Source organism: Rutidosis leptorrhynchoides, chromosome 9 (assembly GCF_046630445.1).
Source record: "Rutidosis leptorrhynchoides isolate AG116_Rl617_1_P2 chromosome 9, CSIRO_AGI_Rlap_v1, whole genome shotgun sequence".
Lineage (NCBI taxonomy): Eukaryota > Viridiplantae > Streptophyta > Magnoliopsida > Asterales > Asteraceae > Rutidosis > Rutidosis leptorrhynchoides.
The window spans coordinates 367336048-367359160 of record NC_092341.1 but is presented as its reverse complement, the minus strand read 5'-3'; the positions used below and the strand labels follow the sequence as shown (position 1 = coordinate 367359160).

General features: G+C 32.0%; 2 protein-coding genes across 2 annotated transcripts; one reads left to right on the top strand and one right to left on the bottom strand.

Moving 5' to 3' along the window:
* Positions 1-1892: 1892 nt before the first annotated feature.
* On the top strand, positions 1893-3006 carry LOC139865624 (uncharacterized). The gene is made up of 2 exons (XM_071853693.1): positions 1893-2321; positions 2568-3006. Exons 1-2 carry the CDS (start codon positions 1931-1933, stop codon positions 2897-2899), a joined length of 723 nt encoding a protein of 240 aa, XP_071709794.1. The 5' UTR covers positions 1893-1930; the 3' UTR covers positions 2900-3006.
* A 6467-nt stretch (positions 3007-9473) lies between these two features.
* LOC139869369 (growth-regulating factor 1-like) lies at positions 9474-12408 on the bottom strand. Its single transcript, XM_071857684.1, has 4 exons — positions 12120-12408; positions 11329-11508; positions 10788-11070; positions 9474-9976 (listed from the first exon to the last, which is right to left on the bottom strand). The coding sequence occupies exons 1-4, from the start codon at positions 12406-12408 to the stop codon at positions 9571-9573; spliced, it is 1158 nt and encodes a 385-aa protein (XP_071713785.1). The 3' UTR covers positions 9474-9570.
* Positions 12409-23113: the final 10705 nt, after the last annotated feature.

The following is a 23113-nucleotide window of genomic DNA, read 5'->3' as shown; positions in this document are numbered from 1 at the left end:
CCCAAAGTTAATTCAAAATACTTGAGGAATTTCATTAAGTTATGCATATAATTCACACCCCATTCACCAAAAAATATGGTGTCATCTGCATATTGTAGATGTGAGATAGGTATTTTATTTTGCCCAATCTCAACACCAACAAACTTGTTATTATTCACGACACACTTTGTTAATGCATTTAAACCCTCCGCCGAAATAATGAAAATGAAAGGTGAAAGCGGGTCACCTTGCCTTACTCCACGTTCTAACTTGAATTCGGAAGTAGAGGATCCATTAACAGGGACAGATATTGAAGCCGTCTTGAGACATGAAAGGATCGAACTTCTCCACTTGATACCAAAACCCGTAACCTCCATAATTTTCATCAGAAACTCCCAACTTAAAGAGTCGAATGCTTTATCAAAATCAACTTTGAAGATTAGGCTCTTTGAACGTTATGCTTAAGATAGTCAAGGGATTCATTGGCAATTAATGCACCATCAAGAATTCTCCTACCTTTAAAAAACGCACTTTGTTCGAACCCAACAAGATTTGGAACTACCCTTCTAAGTCTATTGGAAAGCAATTTTGCAATAATTTTATAATAACTCCCAATGAGACTAGTTGGACAATAATCATTCAAAGTCAACGGATCAACACTCTTTAGGACAAGCGTGATAAATGACGCATTGCAACCTTTAGAGATTACACCCGAAGTCCAGAATTTATGAATTGCTTCCAATAACTCACCTTTAATAAGATGCCAATATTTCTTATATTATTACAGGTTTAATAACTCACCTTTAACTTCTAGTTTCATATGAAAAAAGTTTAACATTCATGATATCCTTTAAGAGTTGTACTTTTGTGCATTAATATTGAACATCATGGTACCATGGTTCTTTCTCAACTGCACAAAATCCTTTACCCAAAGTCCCAAACACACCCTTACAAGAATGAAAGAATGGGACAAAAGTTTTTTGAACTTGTGATGACATGAAATTCTTATATGAGAGTATGACTTGGACATTCTAAGAATGTAAAGTCATGCGAGTAAAAAATAGGGAGGGTATTCTAACCAAAAATATTCCTCATAAAAATGTTGTCCAGTGTCAATGGTCCTTCAAAAGTTAGGCGCACCTCTCTTTTTTTTTTCTTATAAAATTAAATACAAAAAAATCATTTGTCTTTCTTTGTATACTTTCAATGTATTGTCAAGTGTCAACAAACCAATCAATCTATCCCATTACCCTCTTTCAATATCTGATTGAACTAGAACAAAATACAATAGGATGGATATTATTGTACGTAAATCTTATTATAATAAATAATACGGAGTAAATAATGGAGTACTTAGCATAGTACTCTAGTAATTTTTAATACAAAACCACATATATTTACAAATTTATTCTGCTAATACATTTAATTGTTACCTTTGAACAAATGTTTTATTTATTTTCTCTCCATGGTATTATGTACTAGAAAAAACCAGCAAAGTTTTATATGAAGTTATAATTGTTTCAAAACATGTGTATATATCGGCATGGACATGTTAGCCCTGTGTTGACTTTGTCAACCCATCCAGCGGTCCCCGATAGCCCACTGGAGCCTGGCGAAACACCATCACCCATTTCCCCACAGCATGTCAGGCCCGATAAACGAACCTGCATTGTCATTGTTTCAATCTTCGCATGCGTGGGACCAAGGGATCATTTGGACCCGGTAAGAATGGTTTTTGATCCAATTATTTGGAAAATCCTCACCTAATGGGAATCGAACCCTCACCTCCCCTAAGGGAGAGTGAGTCATTCGCCACTAAGCTATTGGCCCATTCTTATTCTTATATGAAGTTATAATTGACAACCACTTCTCCCTATCTTTTATTTCAAGTCTCCCAATCCAATCATGTGTTCTTTCCTTAGATAAACAAATAATATCAACCCCAATATTCATGGTCATCCCTCTAATGGCTTCCAATACTACAAACCTTAGACAACTTCTACAACACAAACAAGAACCCTTCAAGCTTAACATCTACCTTCTCGAAAGAGGCTACACGATTAGCGAACCGAATTCCAAGACCTTTGCTTCGTACAATGCATCCAAGGTCTTGAAATTTAGAGTTAACAAAAGAAGAAAAATGGTGTCACTATTCTCCAAGACTCTTAAAGCTCTAGCTAATAAACTTCTAGTGGTCAAAAACATCCACACAAATAGTGTAAAACGAATCGATAGAGGAAAGTACAATTGGAGTAATTGCATGGAGAACAAGCGAAACCTTAGCCCGGTTTCGCTATTAGAAGAAGAAGCATATTGTGATCATAATCCACAAGTCCATAATGGTTAGTCTACCCCTTTATATAATTCATTCATAATTCATAATAATAACATAATAATAAGCATACATTATATAGTTTGATGAAAACATAACACGTTTAGTAAATCGTTGCTTTAGTAAGATTTCTAGTAATGTCACAAATGTTTACTTCATGGTAACTTGTGTCTAGAAGACAATTTTACCAGATGGAAAGTATAAAACTTTTTTGCAAATAGTACATTAAATTTTTTATATGCATTGTATAAAACAGTGAAGGAAGATATAGTAAATGTCTCAACAAAGAAACCAAAGTTGCTGCTTGATTGCATGATGGAAGTGTTTCAAACATACAAACAAAAGAACATAAAGCAACGACAACAAGATTTCATGACTGATGAGGAAATTAGAAGGCTAACAAATGAGAATGTTCTCAAGTGGAGTAAACAATCCACAAATGATGATAGTAAATTCGATCTATGGGCTTCGTTTGATGATTGGAAATACGATTCTCGACAAGAGAGAATACGAATAGCTAAAACGATAGGCGACTCTATTTTAAATGATATTGTTATTAGTGAATTCGTGAGGGTTTCAAGTAATTAGCAAATATAAATAATTCGTTAGTATATAGTCATTTAGATGAATTCGATAGTGTAAGTTCTTGTATGAAGTTACCCGAGTGTTTTTCATTTCTACTGTGAAAATAGATAAGTGAGACTTAAAATGTAATCTTTACTCAACATGTTTTACAATAAGATACAATAAAATTGTGAAGGAATAGATATATCATGTCAACGTATAGTAGATGAAAATAAAAAAAGTTGAAAACGACATGACGGTATCGATACTTAAAATGACTTGGGGACAACACCTAAATGCAAGCTCTTAAATTGATTAAGATTGATGGATGCATTATTTTGTCTCTAAAGAACAAGTCCATGGGCCTCATAATTCAAAACTTAACAAAAGCTTCTCAAATAGTACTTGTACGGAGTAATTCTATAATCTTGCAAGTCCTTAATTAAGCATGTAAAAGACGGGTAAACTACATAATGATCCCTCTATTTATACGGGTTTACATATTTTCAATCCAATAAGTGTAACTTTTGCGAATCTAAAATTCAATATCTGAATTCCCAATTGTTCTCTATGATAGTCATATAAATTTGATATAGAGCAATATTTCATGGGTTTGGGCTTGGCCTAATTTATTGTACAACTATTCTATATGACGAGTTAAACTATGGGCTTAGCCAGATTTAATATCAAAGATCAGTTAACTGCTGTCCAATAAACGCCTTTGAGCTATAGCCCAATGACGCTAGCTAATATCGGCCTATTGGGCCTTAATAAAGCTTTAGTTTTGGGCTCGTTTAGAGGTTAATTGATGGGAACAAATCGTTTATGCCAAAACTATTTAGTTAAATGAATTGTGTTTTAAATTTATTATATTGTTTGATATTGTAATAAATCGGTTTTTTAAGTATTTCAAAATTAGATTATCCATTATTTCTTAAAAAATGACTTAAATAAACATTACATTATTTATAATTAAGTTAGCATGTAGAGGACTTATACTTTGTCAATTCTATTAATTTTACTTACTATAAAAGATTTATTCTAAAATGATGTACATGATTACTACTATTTGTTAGCCTAAATAATTTAAAAGCATTTGATCGTTGGACTGCCTTTAAGTTAAACTTACATGATTAAATATATTTACATGGAATTACGGACAAAGTGGTATAACAAATATTAACCTAAAAGGGGTATTTTGCTAAATGTGACAAAAATAGAGAATTGCATTTTGTTGTAGTAAGAGAAAAGCTACTTGAAGTTTAAAAGCATATAATTGTTTTTCATCGAGTTCATTCCATATACCTTGAAAGAATGATAATCATATAATAGAATTAGTATCGTTCCCTGTCGGAACACCACTAGAACGCAATCGAATGACATTCTAGTTCACCATCTCACTACGTGTAAATAGGTCCAGGTCAATTAGCGTTATGTTTATATGTACCTTTCTTAAACAATATGACTACATTATAAACTTTGTACATAGTGCTTATTAATTAAATAACTAGTTTTCGAACCCCCTCTTCGCGCCGGGAGTTCGGTTTTCAATGTATTTTATTGCGTTTAGTTTGTAAAAAAAATTTCGTGGCTAACTATGATGTTGTTGAAGCGCAACTCGAGTCGAACTAAAAAGTATAACCCGTGAAAGATTTAAATGTTGGGAAATTACGGCCTCGCTAATTCCCAACACCCAGCCCAATGATAACAGTAAAGAAATAAGAACAATCCACATCACAAGAATTTAACGTGGAAACTCCAAAACAGGAGAAAAAATCACGGGCCTCTAAAGAGAGAAATACACTATATCACAAATTGTTACAATGGCATAGACAACTCTCTTAAGCCAACTACACTCTCCAAAGTATTTAACTAAAACAACTCCCAAACAAGGGTAAGAAAGAAAGAAATAATCAAATACTTAAAGTGTATTGATTGGTGCAAGTTAGAATGATGCCCATGACCTCCTTTTATAACCAAGTCATCCACCTCCAACTTCTTCCTCCCACCGATGTGGGACAACATCAATTTATATTCAAAGAGGTTACACCTCTTTTCTTCCATCTACCAATGTGGGACAAGTAACCATATAATTTTCTTTCAAAAATAAACCATCAAATCTCCACCTTTTTGATAGAAAAAGATAACCATACTTCCACATTGCAAAGATAACCGACCCAGATGCTTCCTCGACGACAACTTCAAGATCCTCATCTCCATACCGTTGACATTATCTCCCAAGAGACAAAACTTGCATCCTCATCGAACATTGTCTAAACCGACAATCATTGTCATCACAGACAATCATAATTCTTAACCAGAATTATCATACTCCACCGTAAGAGTATAACCACTTACAAGATCCCATTCTAAGCATTTCACCTCGGCACATGTTGAATAACCAGCTGAACATTTACGGTGCAACTTCCCCGTTTGGCTTTCCCGGAAGTTCCATCAGCTTCAACATCAGTTTCCACCACACAACCTGCACCAATGTCAAACCAGTGCTCATGTGCAATTGTGGAACCGCTAACGAACATCCCTTTCCATGGTGGCGCGGACACACCATGAGGATGACGTGACTTCAGAGGAATTCGTCACTCTCCGTAACAACGGAGACATCATTAGCGCCTTTGGAGCCATTTGCCGAATTAGCTCCACCTGGACAATTAACCCTTACATGCCCAGTTTTCCCGCACCTCCAGCATACAGATTCTTTCCGGAGTTTCTCTTCCGCTTATCCGAACACAACAGTACTGTACTTTCTGATGACGAGACCCCGTTACCTTCCAATCTTTTTTCCTCAGATAGTAGCTTGCTAGCAACGTCTTCAAACTTCAGAGTTTCTTTCTCATACATCAAAATAGGTTTCATGTGCTCATAGGACGATGACAAAGATAATATCAGCCTCAAAGCTTTATCTTCATCTTCCATTTTAACTCCAATAGCCTCCAGTTCAGAAACAATACCATTCAGAATGCTCAGATGATCTGAAATCTTTGAACCCTCATCCATACGCAAAGTATGAAACTGTTCCTTAAGACACAACCGGTTTGAGATGCCATTGCCCTGGTACAACTGCTAACTTATCCCAAAGTTCCTTAGCCGTTGATAACCCGTGCACATTTGCAAGCACGTTCTTTGCAAGACACAGACGAATCGCACTTGCCGCCCTCAAATCCATATCATCTCATTCTTCTTCATCGAACTTTTTGCTAGAATCACTGCCGGGAACAAGGGTGGGTTTAACCTTCAAAGCCTTGTGTAAACCGGACTGAATCAACACATCCTTGACTTGAACCTACCACAAGCCAAAATTGATCCTTCCATCAAATTTCTCTACAGCAAACCTCATCGGACTGAACTTCGACATCGTATCCGTATCCTAAGAACAACACTTTCTCTGATTTTGCCCACGTTTCGACTGGCCGACAGATGTAGTGGAGTGACGCACAGGATCCGTTAAATTGGAAAATCTAACACCCGGTCCACTACAAATTCTAGACACCACTTACTCCGAATCAGAAAAATATTGTCATACCAGATACCCTATACGATCAATAGAACTCGTTTCTGATGTGGACGATCCACTCCCGTGGCAACCACAAAGCATACTCCGACTCCTATAACTGAGACCCTCCGTCAAACCTGACGCTCTGATACCAGTTGTTGGGAAATTACGGCCTCACTAATTCCCAACACTCAGCCCAATGATAACAGTAAAGAAATAAGAACAATCCACAACACAAGAATTTAACGTGGAAACTCCAAAACATGAGAAAAAACCACGGGCCTCCAAAGAGAGAAATACACTATATTACAAATTGTTACAATGACATAGACAACTCTCTTAAGCCAACTACACTCTCTAAAGTATTTAACTAAAACAACTCCCAAACAAGGGTAAGAAAGAAAGAAATAATCAAATACTTAAAGTGTATTGATTGATGCAAGTTGGAATGATGCCCATGACCTCCTTTTATAACCAAGTCATCCACCTCCAACTTCTTCTTCCCACCGATGTGGGACAACATCAATTTATATTCAAAGAGGTTACACCTCTTTTCTTCCATCTACCAATGTGGGACAAGTAACCATATAATTTTCTTTCAAAAATAAACCATCATTAAATGTTATTTTAAAATAACGATATATGTGCATCTCCGCGTTTTGCTATGAAATTGTCGACTTTTAAAATTTAACGCAAAATCAACGTGTATGAAAAGTACCCCAAATATTTAGCGTTTTTTTTTAAAAACGTCCATTTTGCGTATAGTTAGTGACATTGTGTTCCTAAAATTATTTCGAGTTTAACGATGGTGTCGGAAAAATTTAACTCGTTGCGAGCGAGAAGATATGACCCGCTGAATATTTGGGTTGAGTTTATTAAAGATTTTTTTTATGAAAATGGTTATTTGACACTTACTTCCCTGTTTGGAGGGTCGATTTGAATTTTTGGAACAAGTCTGGGGGACTTTTTTGGTGAAATGAAATTTGGTTATAAAAAAAAAGGTGAAAAGTCGAATATGTATAACTAGTTACTATTCATAGATGTTCTCTATTAAATATACGTATAGTATAATTACTTTATAATCATTTAATTTTTTTATGTCACATACTCTTTATGAATTTTGTCAAGAATATTTACAAATATCACTGCCGGACTTGAACACCATAACATATTAAAAAGGTTCTTGATACCGCTGTTAGAACATGAAACCCCGTGAAGATTATTTTATTACTTATGCGTATTTATAGATTACATAGCAAAACCTTAATTGGTAAAACCCTAACGGACTGACCCACAATGCAATCGGGTTGTGCCAATAATACTAATACTCTAACAATCCCACGCAGTTCGAACGACGAAATCGCAAAAGTTCGGACTGGAACAAAACAAAACAAATAAAACATATTTTTTTTGTATTTGTTGCGCCGAATAGACTGATATTCGCTGATATCATTGTGTCTTGCTTGACTGCGTTTCCTTTTTCGTAACGTTTTTTTATACGTCGTGGCTTGCTTTGCTTAAGGATTGAGCAGAACTTGGGCAGAGAACTTTGTCGACGATAACAATCTTCATCAACGCTGCAAATAAATTTTTAACTATATTCTTTCTTTTTTCGGGGCCTAGTCAAGCTAGGCAGCTCATCCCCACGCCAATTAATTATTATTCTATTTAACTAAACATGAAAAGAAAACAAATTACTAATTACTAAACATACCTAAAAGGAAAAGAAAATAGAAATCAAAGGTGTAAGAGGATAATAATGGTAAGGCGTAGTACGTGGAAACATTTGAAGGCTACAAGCTAAAGCCGATTGCTTTTATTTTTATTTTAGGTTTACGGGTTTGATTATGGGATTTGACTAAAGGTCTGGTTATGAAGATTGGTAACGAGAAAATTGTAAAACAGAGATTATAGAGATGTGATAGGTAGATGACGGGTGGATAGAAGCAGCGACAGAGGCGGTTGATTAGGTCTCGGGATTATTATTACCATGTTACATAATGAAACCCCGTGAAGATTACTTTATTACTTATGCGTATTTATAGATTACATAGCAAAACCCGAATTGATAAAACTCTAACGTATCGAGCCCACGATGCAATCGGGTTGGCCCAATAATACTAATACTCTAACAACGGCTAGCTAAATGATCCTTTGATCTTTACAATCATTGATTAAACTATATTTCAAAATTATAGTAAATTTTTTTATTTGTTTCAGTTATTCATTTATTTAAATCTAAAAAATTGAATTATCTTTCGAACACTATTCACGTTCATCCACTTTTTATCTCATAGTATTCTCAGTTTCTCACTAAACTCTATTGATAACACAATCACCACTTCTAGTACGCTAATATCTTACAAACATCCTCTTTTTGTCTCAAAGTATTCTTTGCAAACACTATAAATAGCAGTCACCGCTTCTCATACTCTTATATCTTAAAATTTTCACTATTTTAATTACATAAAGTTTCTTCCTCACACCACCTACATCGATGTGTTGAATGTGTTACTGCACAAAACTAATTCCCAAAAATCTAGCTGGACGAACTTGCCGGATACTAACGCCCACAATTTGGGTCCAAATCTGATGGTCTTTATGTATTAGTCAAATAGCTGATGGGCAATTTTTTGGCGTTAGATTTTTTGTGTCCAATCAGTAATCAACACATGTTATATTTTATTAATTTATTTTTTTTACACTTAACTCGAAATCATATTTTTACATATCACACAAAATCATCCCACAAAAATTAACACTCAAATTTGATATTAATCACTATGCCATGTCACGGTCAAGAAAAACTTTTTCGACTCCACGTCACAGGTGTGGTGGTCTTACATCAACTCATATATTTGTACAAATGATTAATGAAATTTAAAAGTGAAAATCTAAAGTTGGTTCAAAGCTTATCCTTTGAAATAAATTGGAGGAAACAGCTGTATGTGGGGGAGCTGTATATGGGGACCTTGGGACACTCAAAATTATAACAATTTTCCATCAAGTTATAACAACCTAACAACAAACATGCTTCCCACCAACCAAATATTGCATTCATAATTCTTGCTTATCTCATTACCACATGCACACAACATTTTTCAATCAAAATAAGATCTTGTACAATTCCTACAAAATCTAAACCTCCAAACATTGGTCCCAATTTAGGCTTAATGGTTACAACTTACAACAAATACCCTAATTGCATCTTAGGCGATATTGGTCCCATTTGTTCGGTCATCGTGTCTAGACTCGTCGGACTATTATTAGTACTATGTTGCAACACTTCCCCTAGAGGACCACCCGGCACACGGTTCACTTGTTGTTTACTCATTCCTAACCCCATTCTTAAAGGAGAAAGGTCGAGCCTTTCGCTAGTTGTTGAGACTTGACTAGAATGTGGCCATTCTTCCATGAATTGGTGAAGTGAATTTTGGGACTTCGAGTTACTTTTGTACATTGGGTTGAGTAATGAGTCGGAACAAACTAGCCCAAATTCTGTAATGCTTGATGTTCTTTCTGGAGTCGAATGATCGTTCTTTTTCAGGGCAACAGACGATGAATGTAACAAGGGATCAATCATTGAGTTCCTATACAAAAATTACCCATTGAGATCAAAATTGAGTGTGTTTTGAAAATTTGGTAATGTGAAATTTTGGATACAAATTTGATATGTAACATTTGTAGAGTAGAAACAAGATGATACCTTTGTTCCCAATCCTATATCAAGTCCTTTTATTAGCAAAATGGACCAAAAAAGTGTACTTCATCAAGAAGGAATCTTTCTATCTTCAAATAGTCTAATTTTGTATATTTTTATCATCAAATAGTCTAATTTTGTATATTTTTATCATCAAATAGTCTAATTTTGTATATTTTTATCATCAACCTTAGTCTATGTTTGACATATAGTTTTAATTTACCCAAATAAAACCAAAAAGAACAAAAAAAAAAAAAAAAAAAAAACAACATAACAACAAGAGAATACGAAGTAAATGTAAATGTATATCGTAAACACGGCGATGGTTCTGTCGTTATCAAAATTCAAGTACCTGTTCCCATTAAATTATACTCCTTATTTATTTTATTACATTAAATTGATTGATAAAATGTACAACACATTTAAAAATATGGATAATTTTTGTAAACATTGTCATTAACGTGTTTAAAGTCATCGTAGAACTTCAATAAAAATATTAATGAATCAACTATTAAATATTGATCGGTTAATTTTATCTTTACTTTACTAGTAACATTTAATTTAATTTAATTGAATAAGTTCTCATAGTATATATTTTAGAGTTTTTCTAAAGATAGCCTAAGGGCTATCCTTAAGATATAAGCTTAAGATTTACTCTATAAGAAATTGCTTGCAACAAAAAACAAAAATTAAAAGAATACCTATTGTCTTGAGAAGGTGCTGTTGGATTTGTTGTCGCGCTGCGGTGGAAGACGGAGGTGCCAGTGGTTATCTTGCCGGCGCCGGCGGTGGTGTTGTTACAATTTTGAGCTTCCACAGGCTTTCTTGAACGATGTCGGCCTCTGTTCATGTGGCGCTCGCAATACTTTTGGTCAGGGACCGCGTCTTTGGCACACCGCCACTTTTTCCCGTCGGTTCTCCGGCACCGACCCGGCTCCGGATCCGAGCTGTTGCAGAACCCCAAATGCAATGTACCCCATCCATCTAATCATCATCACAAAACAAATTTAACCATATTTATTTTATTTAAGCTGTTTAATTTTTATATTTTTAAAATTTGTGTGACTATGTTTTATCTAGTAAAAAAGTGAACTTCAGGGGTTACAAAAATCTTGCAACCAAATATAAAATTGTGCATCTTAAACTTACAAAATATATTCAACTTTACACAACTGAATAGATTAGTAACAAATTTAACTTGGTTATTGAAAAAAAAAAAAAAGATAAGAGTAAAAGAGTTACAAGTATTTGGTCTGGCTGAATAAGAACAAAAAGCGGCTGTTTCAAGGGCTTTTCTGATTGGAATAAGGAGATTAGAAGGAATGGCTGCATTTGCAGTGATGTATTTGTAGATCAAAGCTTGGTGTTCTAATTCCATCCATTGTGATGGTGTGAATGGTCCTGCACCACCATAACCTGCATCAACTAATTTACATTTATTTATATTTATATTTATATTTATATTTATATATTTAGATAATAACAAAAATTTTAAAAAAAAAATGTTACTTCGTATCATACTATTATTAAACTTGTACAGTTTCCTGAACAGTGATGAATATATGTAACAGAATAATAGAATAATATGTGTAAAAGAAGGGAAATTTCTTCACAGTTTATAAAGTCAAGAACTTGTCTGCAACATTTATAGACAATACAGTCAATCATGGAGTCAAATTCTCTTTTTTTTAAAACCAAAAAGAAAACAGATAGAAAAAATATATGGGCTTCTTGAATTACTTTTTCCAACTATCTACATAAAACCCATATTTTTTCTTGAAAAAACATTCACTAATTTAAAGAAATTTCATAAATCCCCAAATGGACTAAATAGAATTAGAGAAACAAATTTCACCATTCTTGGATTACTTTTTTCTAACGATATGCATAAACCCATATAATTTTTCTTGTAAAGACACTAACTTTCATCAATTTTATTTAAAGATTACTAAAACCCAAAAGGAAAAAAAAAAAAAAAAAAAAAAAAAAGGTACCTATATTGTTTCTAGCATAGTAAGGGAATGTGACAGAAGACTGTGTGTTTGGTGAAGAAAAGCTAAGCATACTCTGACCACCATTGGATCGATGTTGTTGTTGTTGTTGTTGTTGTAATAACATTGTCTTTGAGATGTCATCATTACTAATTTTAGCCATTTTTAAGTCTCTCCATTCATCTTCATGAGTAGCAGAAACATTTCTTTCTTGCTTTAAAAAACCAACTTCAGATCCATACCATTTAGTCTTAACATCCAAATCACAACTTGAAGACAAACTATTTTTGTTTTCTGGACACATTAACCCATCTAAAACACCAAAATCCATAGGTTTATTTGACCGAAAGACTTGAGCTTACTTCAAGTTGCATAAAACATGAATACTTGATTTGAAAAAAAGGAATTAAGAATATGTGATGTATAAAGGTTTAGAATATATTGTATTAATGAAGGGGTAATAATGGAAAAAAGAGAGTTGGTTGGATGATGAGGGAGCATGACAAGTGTTGAGATTGAGCTTCCATCCAAACTACACGCTATTAATAAGCTTTTACTATAAAAACTTATTATTAGAGCACCACAACTCAAACACTGTTCTTAATTTCTAATTTCAATGTCGATCAAGACAGTAAATATAACACTAAAGTAAAATATGAAAAAATATTTAGGTTGTGTTTAATAAAACTGAATGATTTAGCGTTGAATGGTACTGAATCTGAATGGTTCAGAATCTCTGAATAAAGTTTGTTCTGAATGAAAATAAGCTGTTTGATAATCATTCTAAATGAACGATATGAATTGAGTAAAATTACCTTATTAAAGTGTTACATGAATAGAAAATGCAATATACTTGTTGGTTAAACGTTCGGGATATGATTTGAAAAGAATATTACAGAAAAATTAGGTTCTTAATGGTTAAGAGAGTATTTAAACTCTGAATGGTTCATCACTCAATTCTGAACCATTCAGCACCATATGTCATTCAGAGGTCAGAAACAAACAAGCTGAATGCTGAATGGTTCAGCATTCAGTGCTGAATCATTCCATTAAGAGGCAAACAAACGCACTCTTAGTGTCTGATTCATTTTTAATTAAAATTTAATTTGTTTTTTTATAATTTTATTAATTGTTTACTTTATTTCAAATAATAAAAATAAATTGATATTGTAAAATAAAAATTTCATTAATAAAAATATATAATACTTAAAAAAGAGAAAATACTGATTTAAAGAACAAACAATTATATTTAAAACTACGTCGATGGCTACATTTGACTATTAGCCTAACGATGTTCAAGCAAATCCGATCGTAGGCCTTCATGCATATCCATATCGCGTAATTCTTCCGTCCTACTTCTTTAAGTATCACACCTCTCGATCCAAGTTGTTTGCATATTAAAACTGGTTCATAAACTCAATCATTTTCAATAATCATATGAAGCGAAGGCTTCCATGTAACGGGACTTTTTCCATTCAACGGGACTTGTTGTTGTACCCAATGTATACAATCTATGCTCTCGAGCATTCGTAGCAAACCATGAATTTTCTCATGAGACTCATACGTGTCGATTCATCCGAAACCAACGCACATAATCCCAATATTCACTTAACTCATCCCCTTAGATATGTTTGACACACCACTAGGTTTGGTAACATGACATTCAACATAATGTATATGCTGTCAAACCTATGCTCTGATACCAACTTGTAACACTGACCATTTTTTTAAATCACAACGGAAGTGTCATATTAAAATAAATGATATTATATTAATATCTTAATACAAATCATTCTTAATTACATAATCACAAATAGGTGTTACGTTAAATAGCAGTTTTCATATTCAAATACTAGACATCAGAGTTCGGCTTTGTCAAACATATCATCATCAGATCCTCACTCTTATATTTAGCATGCAAAAGATCTTAAATCTGCAAGGGGGATGTGGGGGATTAACACAAAGCTAGGTGAATGGAACTACCTAACAGATCTGACATACACTACCAAATCATACAACATCAACTAACAACAATCATAACTCCAACTAGAGGATCGGCGGCTCGTATGTGCTTGCAACCACTAGCTGATGGGGTAGGGTTTACTGATAGTCCCTACTACTGACTCTTTAGTATAGTTATCCACACGTAACAAATGTGTCATTCAGTACTATAGTCAACAAACAATAGCATATGGACCCAACCTGGCAGATAAAGGTTGACCTCTTTGAGTGTAATGTGACAGAGCAAGGTTACACCAATTTATGCACATACAATCATACAATCAAAGCATTATCTCAACAATAATACTAAAGCATGGCAATCTAACAACAGTATAATCAAAGTAGCACTAACTTGCTACTCTATATTATATCCAGAGATACTACCACTCATCAATTACCGGCACGAAAAGGCGCTCAGAGGCCTTATGTTACTGAGTCTTCTCCTTGTCTTTATCACTTGAAAGAGATACAACTAAGTCAGGAATCATATCCCAATACACTATAAATTAAAAGCAATGATTATACATAATCACATCAAATGGGTTGAGGCTACCACCAACCAGTATTGCGCAGATTTTGTTTTACCAAGTGGTGCACGACACGGACTTGTATGCGCGATGCGCATATGTTGCTGACAGCAAGCTTCGTGATTTTATGCATTTTAAATGGGCATTTTGGTATTTTTGCTATAATGGCAGGTTTGAGGCCACAAAACTGAACTAGCCTTATCATTTACTCATCTTATCCTCTTTTCACTCACACACATTCAGTTAGAGAGAGAAAGTGAAACCCTAGTGAGAGAAAGCTTGAATCAAAGAGGAAGAAGTTAAATCTTGTCATTTAAAGCTTGAATCTTGTTACATCCGTGACGACCCGAAAATTTCCGACCAAATTTAAACTTTATCTTTATATTATTCCGACACGATAAGCAAAGACTGTAATGTTGAGTCTTAAAACTTTTGAACTATTATCATGAATACAATTACCCTTTGGCTAACTCCGACGGATTCACGAACAATTGATTATCAAGAATTATGTGTATATAAATATAAGTATATATATATATATATAAGATTTTAATTTAATAAAACACACTTTAAACATTTGAATTAAAGTATAAAATAATAAATAGGATAGTTAAGTGTTATTGAAATATATATATATATATATATATATATATATATATATATATATATATATATATATATATATATATATATATATATATATATATATATATATATATATATATATATATATATATATGAGTTCCATATAGTCTGATGTTTGAATATTAAATATTCCATGAATGTCATTTTATGTATTACATAATTAATAATATGTAAAATTAGTATCTAATATAATAAGTTTATTTATAAATTAAAAATAGTTGATATAATAATAGTGTTACTACTTCCAATAGTAATATCAATACTAGTGTTATTAATATTATTACTTGAAATATATAATCTTTAGATACGAATCTAATATATGTAAATTGTTGTAATATTATTATTACCAATATTATTATCATCAATAACATTAATATTATTATAATTAGTAGTATTATCAGTATTATAATATTACTACCATTTTAGAGTTAATATCATTATTAATATCTAATATTATTATAATTAACATAATTATTATTAGTGTCATTATAATTAATATTTATTAGAAAGCAATATTTATTATTAGTTACATTAATAATAGGTTTGATATTATTATTATTATTACTAGTATTTTTATTTATATTATAAATAATATTATAATTGTGTTATTATATTTATTGTTAATATTAATTAAACATATAGAATCAATATCAGATGTACATCCCTACCACTTTTACTTTTTTTTTCAATTTTCCTGTTTTAAATTCGTTACCTGTCGACCACCATTGCTATACAACAAAAGATCCTATCAGATTCAGTACAGGAATTATTCGATTAACATGTTATTATTGCTTATAAACTGCTACTGTCTACTGCTATTCGAAAAGGGAACCCAAAAATTCAGAATAACTACGGTTCTTCTATTCGTGAATCGTTTTAATCAATAGCTTCATCCCAAACCAACTATCCAAATCTAAAAATACAGATATATTAGGAATCAACTACTTGATCTACCTGTAATCTATCAGCCTTTAATTCTTTCAATTGATCGAGAATTTGGGAGTCAAAGCTGGAAACAAAAAGTCAACCGAAATTTTAGTTGTTCAAATTCGAAATTTAAAAGTTGTTTCAAGTTAAATTGATAATGCACGAGCATTATAAAGGTGATTTTAAGCTGGTCTCGTGAAGGAATCGAAATCTAAAACCCCTTAAATCTTGATTTTCGATTTAGAGTACAAAAATATGGGAAACGGTTCTGTTTCTGCTGTGAAGTTTGCAATTTTCCTGGTAAGGATCGAATTAATTCATTAATGATGTTAATCGCTGTTAATAGCTGCTTGTTAAATAAATTTTTTTACACAATAAAAGGTTTCGAGTTTGAAGCTTCAATATGTGAAGTTCTGTGTGGTGAAGAAGGTCTAGTAATATTGGGATAAAAGAAATTAAAACGGGTATGTAGAGAAAAGAACAAGACAGAAGGATGGTTAGGGTGTGATCGTGTGAGCGAGAGGTCGGGAGTTCGAACCCAGTTCGGGACATTTATTTTTAAAACCGATTTTTTTTAAGGTAGTTCCCTTTTTCTTTGATTATTATTATTGTTATTATTATTATTATTATTACTACTATTATTATTGCTATTGTTATTGATATTATTAGTGTTATTATTATTATTATTGTTATTATTTATATTATTATTATTATTATTATTATTATTATTATTATTATTATTATTATATTATTATTATTATTATTATTATTATTATTATTATTATTATTATTATTATTATTATTAGTATTGTTATTATCATGATGATTAGTTTTAATATTAATAAAATGATCTTAGAATTTAAAAGTCTTAAATTAGATATTAGTAAAAGTATGATTGGATTATGAAAATAATATAAATATAAACTATCATACTAAAAACAAATATGATATAAGAATGAATATGTATATGTTACGATAGATTTTAGTTACTTTTACAAAATTTATGAAGTTATAAAGATAAGTATATAAAATATATAAGTCTTTTATTATAAGTATTATTATTATTATTAATATAAAGTATGATTATTATTATTATCACGAATATGAATATTATTATTATTGTTGTTACGAAAATAACAAAAACTATTATTATTATCATTAATATTAGTATTAGTATCATTGTAGACTTATTATTATTATTAACAAAAGTATTATTATAAAAATTATCATTAGTAATAAGATCGTTATAATAAATACTATTATTAAGTATTATGTATTATTATCAAAAATTATTATTTTCATTATCATTACTATTTTAACAAACAAATGAAATATATACATATAAAATATTTGATACATGTAACATGACAAAAGTTTTATTTTTATATAGTAAAAATGAAATATATAAATTAATACTATAAAAATTATATCACTAATAATAATATATATATTTGTTCGATTACAACTATGAATATTAATAAATACACAAATGATATAGGTTCGTGAATCCGAGGTCAACCCTGCATTGTTCAGTAGCGTCATATGTATTTTTACTACAAAATACACTATGTGAGTTTTATTTACTCCCTTTTTAAATGCTTTTGCAATATATATTTTTGGGACTGAGAATACATGCGCTATTTTTATAACTGTTTTGTTAAATGTTTTTGAAATATATTTTGAACTGCGAATACATGAAATACTTTTATAACTGTTTTACGAAATAGTCACAAGTAATCGAAACTACATTCTATGGTTGAATTATCGAAATCGAATGTGCCCTTTTTATCATGTCCGATGTTTTCCCGGAATGATGGCGAATTTATCATGTCCGAAGTTTTTCCGGAATGATGTTGAATTTATCATGTCCGAAGTTTTCCCGGAATGATGTTGAATTTATCATGTCCGAAGTTTTCCTGGAATGATGGCGAATTTATCATGTCCGAAGTTTTCCCGGAATGATGTTGAATTTATCATGTCCGAAGTTTTCCCGGAATGTTGGCGAATTTATCATGTCCGAAGTTTTCCCGGAATGATGGCGAATTTATCATGTCCGAAGTTTTCTCGGAATGATGGCAAATTTATCATGCCCGAAGTTATCCCGGAATGATGAGGATATTCTATATGCAATTTGTTAAGGTCGATTACCAGGTGTTCAATCCATATGAATGAATTTTATGCATAATGGTTAAGGGAAATGGGAATATTAAATCTGGTGGTCTATTAAAATGATGAATTTTATTGTTTACGATAAACCTATGAACTCACCAACCTTTTGGTTGACACTTTAAAGCATGTTTATTCTCAGGTATTAAAGAAATCTTCCGCTGTGCATTTGCTCATTTTAGAGATATTACTTGGAGTCATTCATGACATATTTCAAAAGATGTTGCATTCGAGTCGTCGAGTTCATCAAGATTAATATTAAGTCATTCATAGTTTAGATATATTATGAAAGGATATGCATATCTGTCAACTTTCAATGTAATGGAAGTTTGTCTTTTAAAAACGAATGCAATGTTTGTAAAATGTATCTTATATAGGTCAAGTACCTAGCAATGAAATCAACTATTGTGAATCGTTTATAATCGGTATGAATGGGTCATTTCAGTTGTATCAGAGCGGTGGTCTTAGCAAACCAGGTCTTGCATTAGTGTGTCTAACTTATAGTTGTTTAGATGCATTAGTGAGTCTGGACTTCGACCGTGTCTGCATGTCAAAAGTTTTGCTTATCATTTCTAGTCGAAAATCATCTACTTATCATCCGTAGAAAATTACCTACTTATCATTCTTAGTCTAGACACGTCTTACTGCCTCTATTGCATAGACAGTGTATAGATAAATTCATATCTTAGTGTATCTGTTATTGTTACCTTTGCCTGATAGCTTCCGTAGATTCCTCCGTAACTTATGGGATTTTAGTATTATATATGCATATGTAAATTATGTATTGCAGGGTACTAATCTACATCCAATAATCTAATTCTTATCGAAAATCCTTCATCTGATCGTACGAGATGAATCCCTCAACCAGTTCGAGTCCCTCAGATTTCGATAGCTATTCCGACATGGATATTCACCTAAGCTCCGAAAGCGGTGTCACCAGAATGAATCAATCAATCAGCCATCCCCAATTCATCTGATGAGTTTGTAGCCTACTTAATCATTGGAGACAAAAAGAAGGTGATCATTTCCATCAACCAAATTCACCTCTTGGTGAAGAACCTGAAGCACTTACCGGCGAACCTATCCGAAACACCATTTTCCGCCTCATTTCTAGAGTAGCTCAACACGATTATATTCTATCCACAATTCTAAACCTTATTCATCCCCTCATTCCGACTGAAAATCATCCTCGAGTAATGGAAGAAGTCAACGAGTTTCGCGCTCGAGTAATCAATTTGGAAAACGTGATGCAAAACCTACCAGCTTCAGCAACAGCACCGACAACACCAGTACCACCAACAACTTCCACAGCACAAGCCTCAATACTACACGCCTCAAACTCATAGTCTATACCTCCAGCATAATCATCATACTACATAATGTCCTGCATCGATTATGTTTGTTCTACATGACGTTTTACATCATTTATCTTCGTTCGACATGGCCATTATGTAATCTCTAATGTTTAGAGATTATATATTCTTGTTTTAACGATAAATCAAATGAGTTTAATATCATATTAACTCATTAAATCTATATTACATCTGAAGAAAATATATATGTAAGTATATTTTCATAAAGATTGTAAATAAAACTTCTTTTGTACAAACTGTTAACGGTGAAAATATTTTAACGGGTAGGTAATACCTGAGGAATATTTAGATTTCACATTAATAAGTTACACTGTACATTCTTCGAAGCTGATTCAACAGTCATTTACTATCCTACTTACAACCACCGATATACGTATCTGTTCACCGCAGAATAACCATTTTCATTCAATTTCATATTTGGATTTTGACCTATCAGAATCCAACAAGTGGCATAATGAAGAAAACATTGGACAAAATAAAATTTGTTAGAAACAAACAAATTAACTATGAGAAATTTTGTTAAGAATCCACGCTAACAAAATCCTAGCTAACTGTTCCTAGCTAACTGTTAATTCCATATTACATTTATTTATCGCAATTTATTTATCGCAATTTAATTATTGCAATTTATATTCTCGCAATTTTATTTATCGTCATTTAATTTATGTTATTTATTTTACGCACTTAAAATATCGGGACACGTATGCAAGGTTTTGACATATCATATCGACGCATCTATATATATTATTTGGAATCACCATAGACACTCTATATGCAGTAATGATCGAGTTCTCTATACTGGGTTGAGGTTGATTCTACAATAATATATATACTTTGAGTTGTGATCGAGTCTGAGACATGTACACGGGTCACGGTACGTATTAATTAATTCGGAGATTATATATTAAACTATATATGAATTATTGGACTGTTAACTGTGGACTATCGACTGTGGACTAATGACATTGAACAATTAAAATGAATTAAAATATTGATTATAACATATGAAACTAAACATCTCTTCAAGTTTGCCACTTGAGTTCATCTTAAACCTCATTTGTATCTCGACGATTACAATCTACATTCAAACCTTTCATAATTCTTTAAAACACCTCAATCGAGAGGATGAACCAACCGCACTTCATCTACGGAAGAAAGATTGATGCATATAGTTATGCACCTGAAAACACTCGGAACCTGAGTAAACGTTTAATACGTATCTGTGCTAATTCCTTTAAGTGTTATTATTACCCAAAATAACTTGGTAATTCCTTTCAAAGTAGCAAATTTTGTCACAGCTCCAGCAAGTTAACTTCGACTTTTCATTCGAAACAACCTTAATATCACCTTGATATATATGGGTGTTCTTTTATTTTTACCGGGGAACCTTTTTTATTCCACCATATTACCATCAGCGTTTAATCATCTAAAAATACAATTCTCCTGAAACCACCCTCGGATTGATAACCGATGATTCAGATATCGTAGCATTAAATGCAGAGGAAACAGCAAAATTGTAGATGGTCTAAACGGCCAAAAGTTTGATAATAAAGAATAGTATGTTGGAAAAGCTCAGAAAAGTTGGAACTGGAAAACAGATTGAGCTAACCACGAAGAGGACCAAGGACAAATACAAGGACCATACCCTATATTCAAAGAATCCAGGTAATTCTGAATCCGATGAAACCTTCAACGAATATCTTGCTCCATACTCATGTTAAAATCTTGCGGAAAATCTTTCTTCATCAACCATCGAACTTAGAAATTCCAAAATATCATCATAAATATCTTCGATATTTCTGAAGATATTTTCATAAATATTCTCGTCCGAAATTATTTATCTCTTCGTGCTATCTATAATACATCATAAAGGAAACTACTTTAGTTTCTAAATTTATTTAAAATTCGAGTTTGAATTATAAATGATTTTAAAGTAGTGTTGGAAATTGATGCATGAGTTAGTATAATATAATGACACTTGATCAACGTGATTATATTACAGTAAGTCATGCTGAGTTTCTAATGGAACGTGACGATTCACAGATCATAACGTCATCATGTGCCATGTTACATAACTCTTTCATTCTGCTTAACTTCTGAACATATCAAGAAAATATATTCTTGATAGTTCTATTCTCAGTGATTCTGGTATTATGATAAATCAACTCGTGCTATTACGTTTTTTCTTGTTTAGAACATTAAGTTCATTCGAAACTCCATACTTACGAATTCTGGACCGTTACTCGCTTTACTAGAGGTCGGGAAGAGAATAAAAAGGCAAAGAGCTCCAAAATATAAGAGAAAATATAAAACCCAATAACAACACGGAGGTTACAAACTGTGGATATTAATACGAATAGCAATATAAAGACACGGTAGAATTAAGAATAGTATCACTCCAAGGAAATAGTAGAAGTAAACAGATTTTTCTGGTGGAAGATTGAAAAGAAGGATGACAGAAATGATAATTAGGAAAATATCAAGGATTAGAACTGGATTAAGCATTTTCACAATCTTTTGGATGTATGAACTAAGAAAGAAAGTATAGGAATGGTGAAAATAATGGAACGGAAAAAGTTTAATTTATAATGGAAATATCAGACAGAGTAATCGAGGCAGATCACCGTATTTAATTATAGAGATCTTAATCTCCTTATTCGCCGAAGAATCAAATCTCTTAGATTTCGAAGATTTTCTTTAAATCCCTTGTCAAAAGTTATGGAAAATCTCCATTTCTTCATCTCGATCTTTTGTGATAGCTTCATTCATACGCTTCGATTAATCGAATCATTTTATCCATATTACTCAATGATGATAAAACTCTATTTATCAACACATATTCATCATGAAAACATTTTTATTGTTAACCATGACCACCTCACTCAAATTTCGGGACGAAATTTCTTTAACGGGTAGGTACTGTGACGACCCGGAAATTTCCGACCAAATTTAAACTTTATCTTTATATTATTCTGACACGATAAGCAAAGACTGTAATGTTGAGTCTTAAACTTTTTGAACTATTATCACGAATACAATTACCCTTTGGCTAACTCCGACGAATTCACGAACAATTGATTATAAAGAATTATGTGTATATAAATATAAGTATATATATAAGATTTTAATTTAATAAAACACACTTTAAACATTTGAATTAAAGTATAAAATAATAAATAGGATAGTTAAGTGTTATTGAAATATATATATATATATATATATATATATATATATATATATATATATATATATATATATATATATATATATATATATATATATATATATAGTCTGATGTTTGAATATTAAATATTCCATGAATGTCATTTTATGTATTACATAATTAATAATATATAAAATTAGTATCTAATATAATAAGTTTATTATAAATTAAAAA